The 7400-nt window shown below is 62.0% G+C and overlaps 1 protein-coding gene across 2 annotated transcripts; it reads left to right on the forward strand.

Annotated features, from left to right (window-relative positions):
* The first annotated feature begins 1028 nt into the window (after positions 1-1028).
* Positions 1029-7197, forward strand: ZNF853 (zinc finger protein 853). Of its 2 annotated transcripts, none has more exons than XM_032872715.1 (3): positions 1029-1589; positions 2343-2465; positions 5309-7197. In XM_032872715.1, exons 2-3 carry the CDS (start codon positions 2381-2383, stop codon positions 7180-7182), a joined length of 1959 nt encoding a protein of 652 aa, XP_032728606.1. In that variant the 5' UTR covers positions 1029-1589; positions 2343-2380; the 3' UTR covers positions 7183-7197. The 2 variants fall into 2 exon arrangements, with proteins under 2 accessions (XP_032728606.1, XP_032728605.1); XM_032872714.1 differs by having other exon boundaries at positions 2348-2465.
* Positions 7198-7400: the final 203 nt, after the last annotated feature.

Below are 7400 nucleotides of genomic sequence, written 5' to 3' on the forward strand. Positions count from 1 at the left end.
GCCTCATTACCCAACCAGAAGAAGCCATTGTGAATCCAGAATTTTCTGCTTCCAAAGCTAGGCTCTTGCTGCACTGGTTCTCCTGATGAAGCAGAGCCGGTTCTCGGGCATCTAGAGCATCCAGTCTGGGGGTGAGGAAGGTCTGGAGAAGTCCTCAACTCCACAGCCACAGTATCCAAAAACGGAACAAGGGGGCGGCCCTGCAAGCATGGAGACCCTAAAGAGGGAGGAGGACATGACCACACCGCCTCCCATGAGGCATTCCCATACTCTAGCCCAGGACCACTTCTCCAAGGCCAGATCTTGGGCTTTTTCAAGAGAATTGGAGTATCCCGATTTTAATGTGAACTCTCCAGCTTTCGGGTAGTGCAGCAAAGTGATGGGATATCAAGATGGTCAGGTAAGGCCTCCCTGAGGAGGAAACCCCTGATTCAGGCAGGGGTCAGCTTGGCCTGTCGCTGGAGGCCTCAGCACAGAGCTACTGGGCTGGGGACCTGGGGAGGGCTGCCGTTGGGGTGGTGGAGGAAGGCCTGACCCGTGGGGCTTGTGCACAGCGACAGTGAGCCCGGCTTACCCTTCACTTAAAGAGGGTGGCTCCCACCTCCCCATCTGGTCCTTTGGGGTCCCAGCCCACTGTTCAAGCACGCACAAACTCTGCCCCCGCCTCCACCTCCGTCCACCTGCCCTGTCTTCACCATCCCAGGCTCCAGGAGGAGGGGCTCAAGGGGCCAAGGGGGCGGCCTCTTTTGGGTCCAATGGTGGGGGAACGGATTGGGGCCTCCCCATTAGGTGAGTGTCCTCTAATGGAGTGCTAATGAACCCCAACCTGGCCCCGGGCCAGGGGCGCCCCGAGGCTGCACCGGGCCCCCGGGTGGGTAGGGGTGGCAGGGCCGGGCCGGGAGCCCTCTGGGTGAGCGGCCGGGCCGGGAAGGGTTAAGCCCACCGAGCTCGCGGCGGCCTAGAGCGGCGGCGGCGGCGGCGGCGCGGGGGCCGGGGCGCGGGGCGCGCGGGTGGCGGGCGGGGGACAGGATGCGGATGCCGGGGGGACTTCCTGTGCCGGCCCCGCCGCCCCCGCCCCCGGCCCGGCCCGCTGCCCGCTGCCCGCCGCCCGCCGGACGCAAGCTCGGGCGGGCGGGCGAGCCAACGGGACCCCGGCGCGGGTCGGCCCCCGCCCGCCGGCTCCGGGCACCTGTGGCCGCCGGCGGACCCCGGCCGGACCCGGGCTGATCCCCGGCTGGGCCGAGACCGGTGTCGCCCGGCACCCCCCGCGGCCCTCGCTCGGGACCCGCGCCCGGCCGGCCCTCGGCTCCCTCCCTGCACCCCTTCCCCGGGAGCCGACACCAACTTCAGCTCGCCAACTCCGCTCGGCCCCTTTTTGGGCCCAGGGCGACCTCCACCGCCCTGACCGCGACAGGCCGGCCGCAGTGCCCAGAAAGGCCCCCGGTGGCCCAGCGCCTCCCCGGCTCTTTCTGGATGGAGGCGCCTCAGGAGGGAGCTGGCTGACGCTCCGGCCCGCGCTCTCCAGCCGCTGCTGACCACACCTCCCCTGGAGAGGAGGCCGCTGCGAGGAGCCGGAGATGCTGCCCCAGGTGGGCCCGGCGGAGGCGGGTGGGGAAGCCGGGGGGGCGGGGGGAACTGCTCTCTGGAGGCCTTCTGGACTGGATTCTGGAAAGGGGAGCTGGAGTTAGGAGGGGAGGCAGGACTGGATGTGGCGACATCTCCGCAGGGGCCAGGGTGGAGGCAGGAGAGGGCTGAGGAACCTTCCAGACTTCAGGAGCCGGTGGGCCAAGGCTGCTTCCATGGGCTGTCGTCCTCTGAAACCTGCCTTCCCAGGGAGCTGTGGTGGCACCTGGAACCTGTGGCCCGCTGGTGGCCTTGGAAGGCTGGTGTGAACCCCAACAGTGGTTTGGGAGGCAAGAAACCAGGGAAGGGAGCACACTTGTCAGTGCTTTGAAGGGGGCGGTGGAACGGGAGATGTTTCTCTTTTTTCTGCAAACTTCCTCAGACGTCCCTGGTGGGACTCCGGCTCCCCAGCGAAGGCTGGTTCCCACAGTCGGATCTCAGCGAGGAGCAGGTGCACCAGCAGCCCCTCAGCCTGGGGCTGAGCGTGGGCCCTGCAAAGTCGGAGGAACTGCCTCTGCCCCGGGAAATGAATGGGTCCTGGGAGTTGAGCCTCCAGGCCGCCCTGCTCCTCCCTTCCCCAGCTGTGGATTGCACTGTCCTCCTTTCCAGGCTGGGTGGAGATGCCGGCTCTGGGGTTCACGGAGGAGATGGAGGGCTCTCTGGCAGTCGGTGTCCCTGGGGTGGGGACTCACCTGAACAGCTTCCTTCCTTCCTCTCAGCACAGTTGGCTCCCCGGGATCTTGGTCTGAACGCTAGGATGGAGGTGGGGGCCGCGACCGAGACCTTTGTGCTAGAGCTTCGGTGTCTTGAAGATGGGGGCCCGGGGCGGGGCACCCTCTCAGGTAAGGGGCTGGAGAGGGGTGTGGCTCTGACCTAAGCCGGGAGATAGCCCTCAGACCCCCCCTGAGGATCTTTTGCCAGAGCCCCAGGGGCTGCAGGGTCGGGGGCAGCCTGCTGTCTGCAAGGGGGCTCAGCTGGTGGTTTCCAGGTGGGGAGGGCTGGCGGCAGCCGCTCACGCCCCGCCCACTGCCTGGAACAACACTGGCAGGTTGGCCTTAGGATTTTCAGAGGTGGCTCTGTCAGGCTGTGGTTTTGCTGGTGACAGGCTCTTGACAGTGCAGACATTTCACAGTCCATGCCCTGGACCCCAGATGTGTGCTGGCTGGGAGCTGCTGCTGTGTCCCCAGTGGTCAGGTAGTCTCCACTGTCCTCCCACCTGTCCTGGGCTCCAGACTCATGTTCTCAGATTGAATTCAGGGGCTCTCTCCCACTGCCCCCTGTACCCCAGGCATTGGCCCCCCTGGCTTCTCTTTTTCCTGGGGCCTTCTCTGACCTTGTCCGCTCTTCCGGACCTTTGCTTCCATCCATCTTTCTCCCTTTTTGCCCAGAGGCAAATGTGGCCCTGTAGAACCTTCCAAGATGCCTTCTCCCCTGGGACCCACTCTGGTCCCAATTTCCCTCTCTGTCCTTTGAGGGCACTGAGTGAGGTCCAGGCCAGGGTTGAACAGCATGGAAAGAACCAAAGCAATTGGAGGGGTTGGGGGGGGGATGTGTGGATGAAATGAGGGGTCTTCCAGCTCAAATATTTAACCAACAACAGTCTTGCCAGGATATGCTTTGCGCCTCAGATGACAATAATATGTTTACTAAAACACCATTGTTAAAAATGCTGATGTGACTGCAAGAAGCCAGGACCGGCCACACGGCCAAGTGCTGTGCTAGAAATATGAGGACTGACACAGAGGTACAACCTGTCCCTGCTGTTCCCAGAGGTGGCGGGAGTGGCTCAGACCTGCTGGGGAGTGGGGGGGTGGATGGACAGGTTTGCGTGGCTGTCTTTGTCACCACGCGCCTACTCCTGGCTGGTGTGCGTATGTGAAAACTACTTGTCTGTTAGCCTAAGCAAACGTTATGAGGAATAGTTTCCTAAAAGGAAATTACTTACATGGAGATATCCCTTGGTTTTATTCTGTCAGTATACTCCTGGAAGAGTGGCCAGAAAGCAAAATGTTATAAATCGCACCCCTGCTTTCTGTTACAAAAATGAAAATATGAGGCGGTAGGAAGAATGATTGTTGAAGGCAGACTTGGGAATGGAGCAGGCCTCTTTGATTTTCTGGTAACACAGTATGAATGCTCAAAACGGGAAACGACATGTCTATTGGGCAGTGACATGTGACAACAGAGTGACGCGTAGGTGGCAGGAGTTACTGTACACCTGTACAGTGCTGGGCCACACCTGTCCCCCCTTGAGTCCTCACTGTGTCCCTGAGAAGGGTCGCTGTCCTTTTGCAGACAGGGACACTTGGTTTCCCAGAGGTTACGTGACTGGCCAGTCACTGGGCTGACGTAGGACTAAGGGGTTAGCCCTTTCTGTTCCAGACTAATAGTCTCAAACGTGTCCCATCTCTAGGCTCCTTCAAACAGGGCTAGCTGTGTCCTTGGCATTTCCCAACTGTTCGTCAGTTTGTGAGTGAATTTCCTAACCCACAGGCAGAGGGATTTGTCAGGCACATGCCGGGTTCTAGAGGCTAGGCCCTTCCTGCCTCACGCAGGGAGCTGGAAGTGTGGGTATCCTGAGGCTGTTACTGATGGGGCGGGACGGGGTGGGGGGGGGGTCTGGGGCTATAGGAGGCTGACAGCCACTAACTGGTAGAGTTAGGGCCTGACCTGAGAACTTTAGTGCTCTCTCTGACACTTCAGGGACTTTTAGAAAACATCTGTGGTAATACTTCCAAGTAACTTTAGAGAGATTCTTTAAATCTCTCTAAAGAGATGGGGCGCCTGGGTAGCTCAGTTGTTAAGCATCTGCCTTCAGCTCAAGTTATGATCCCAGAGTCCTGGGATCGAATCCCGCATCATGCTCTCTGCTTAGTGGGGAGCCTGCTTCTCCCTCTGCCTGCTGCTCTCCTGGTCATGCTTGCCCCCTCTCTCTCTCTGTCAAATAAATAAAACCTTTTTTTTTAATATATATTTTATTTATTTATTTGACAGACAGAGATCACAAGCAGGCAGAGAGGCAGGCAGAGAGAGAGGAGGAAGCAGGCTCTCCACCGAGCAGAGAGCCCGACTTGGGGCCCGATCCCAGAACCCTGGGATCATGACCCGAGCCGAAGGCAGAGGCCCAACCCACTGAACCACCCAGGCGCCCCAAATAAAGCCTTTTTAAAAAAGAGAGAGATTCTATATTATTTACGGAGAAGGCAAGTTTGCTTATTTAAGGCGTGACCCTAAGTGAGGTCAGAGTTCAGCATGGGCTTGTGGCTTAGCTGTCAGGGTGACTTGTTTGCTGATTCCCACTGGATGGTAATTAAGCTCAAGAGACTTCTCAGGGAATGGTATTGGGAGCCCCAGATGCCCAAGCTCTTGTCACTGCCAAGATCTAAGCATGGAGGCTGTGTGGAGGGAGGCCCAGAGGAGAGGTCGTCGAGCCAGAGTCTAGAGTGACGCGACCCGCAGATCTTCGGACACATTTCTAAGCCAACCCCACGCCTCTGGGCATTTCACTTTCTGCCCCGGTACCATGGCCAATTGACCTGGTCCCTTTGGGCCCCTGCTGAGAGCTCAACAATGTGTACTAGAGTGGCAGTACGTGGGGCAGGGTTAGCGGGGAGGCCATAGGGGTCTGACCCCAAGAGCTGCCTGTGGATCCTTCTCTCCTGGCTTCCTGCCATTTCCACTGCAGGTGGCAGCGGTGGGGTTGAGAGTCAAGAGGAGGAAGAGGCTCGGGAGAAGAATGGCAGCCCTCCACGGCCAATAGGCTCAGCCCGGATGGGGGCCAGGGGACTCGCCGATGAAGCACAGCCCGGACAGCAGGACCTGCAGCGACAACAGCCAGAGCGGCTGCAAGAGCAGCTACTGCAAAGCCCGCCGTCAGGACTGCAGCTGGAATTGCAGCAGCAGCAGCAAGCTGGGCAAGGCCGGCTGCCCCAACAAAACAAGGACCTGCCCGGAACACCCCAACCTGTGCCCCCTGGGCAGCTGAGATCACAGCTGGGGCTGATGCAACAGCAGGAACGAGCACAGGAGCAGCAAGAGCAGGAGCAACAACAGAAATGGTTACAGCAGCAAGAACAATTACAGCAGCAGCAGGAGCACCTGSAGCAGGAACAGTTACAGCAGCAGCARCMSCAGCACCTGCRGCAGGAACAGTTACAGCAGCAGCARCMSCAGCACCTGCRGCAGGAACARTTACAGCAGCAGCAGCAGCACCTGCAGCAGGAACAGTTACAGCAGCAGCAACCCCAGCACCTGCGGCAGGAACAGTTACAGCAGCAGCAACCCCAGCACCTGCAGCAGGAACAGTTACAGCAGCAGCAGCAGCACCTGCAGCAGGAACAGTTACAGCAGCAGCAGCAATACCAGTTGCAGCAGCTGCAGCAACAGCAGGAACAGCAGAAGCAGGAGCAGTTACAGATGCAGCACCTGCAGCAGCAGCAACAGTTAGAGCAGCAGCAGCTGCTGCAACAGCAAGAACAGTTGCAAGAGCAGCCACCGCCCCGTCCCCTGGAGCCAGAGGAGGAGGAAGAGGTGGAGCTGGAGCTCATGCCGGTGGACCTGGGGACAGAGCAGGAACTGGAGCGGCAGCGGCAGGAGCTAGAGCGGCAGCAGGAGCTGGAGAGACAACAGGAACAGCGGCAGCTGCAGCTCAAACTGCAGGAGCAGCTTCAGCAGCTGGAGCAGCAGCTGGAGCAGCAGCAGCAGCAGCTGGAGCAGCAGCAGCTGGAGGGGCAGCAGGAGGTGCAGCTGGAGCTGACCCCGGTGGAGCTGGGAGCCCCGCCGCAGGAGGTGCAGCTGGAGCTGACCCCCGTGCAGCCGGAGCTGCAGCTGGAGCTGGTGCCCGCCGCAGGGGGAGGCGGGCCCGCGGCCCCGGGGGCTCCAGCCGCGGTGGTGGTGGCCCCGCCGGGCTATGTGGTGCTGCAGGAGCTCATGGTGCTGCCGGCCGTGGCGGCGCCCGCCGTGGTGGCCATCCCGGGCCCCGCGGGCAGCGCGGCGCTGACTCCGGCCCGGCAGCGGCGGCGGCGGCGCGCGCGGGACCGGCCGACCATCTGCGGGGAGTGCGGCAAGGGCTTCAGCCGCAGCACGGACCTGGTGCGCCACCAGGCCACACACACGGGCGAGCGGCCGCACCGCTGCAGCGAATGTGGCAAGGGCTTCTCACAGCACTCCAACCTGGTGACGCACCAGCGCATCCACACGGGCGAGAAGCCCTACGCGTGCTCCTACTGCGCCAAGCGCTTCAGCGAGAGCTCGGCGCTCGTGCAGCACCAGCGCACGCACACCGGCGAGCGGCCCTACGCCTGCGGCGACTGCGGCAAGCGCTTCAGCGTCTCGTCCAACCTCCTGCGCCATCGGCGCACACACTCGGGCGAGCGGCCCTACGTGTGCGAGGACTGCGGCGAGCGCTTCCGCCACAAGGTGCAGATCCGGCGCCACGAGCGCCAGCTGCACGGCGCCGGCCGCTCGCGAGGCCTGGGCCTGCTCCGCAGCACGCGCGCCGCCACGGGCGGACCCCCGCGCTCTGAGCAGGCGGCGGGGGCCGCTGACAAGGCGCCATGACCGTGACCGGTGGAGACGGGCAGACGGGGGCGCGGGCTTGGGCCTGAAAGGGCGTGGGCTCCTCCCGCCTGCCCTGATCCGTGGCCACGGCTGGGCTCCCGGCTCTCTCCCTGCTCAGCAGAGGGGAGGCCACGTGCACACACACACGGCCCCTCGGAAACGCTCCAGGCGGGGGGAGAGGTGCTGGGGCCGAGTGGCACAGGTGTCGCACATCGGGA

The sequence above is a fragment of the Lontra canadensis genome, unplaced genomic scaffold (assembly GCF_010015895.1).
Source record: "Lontra canadensis isolate GAN:19392208 unplaced genomic scaffold, GSC_riverotter_1.0 scaffold45, whole genome shotgun sequence".
NCBI lineage: Eukaryota > Metazoa > Chordata > Mammalia > Carnivora > Mustelidae > Lontra > Lontra canadensis.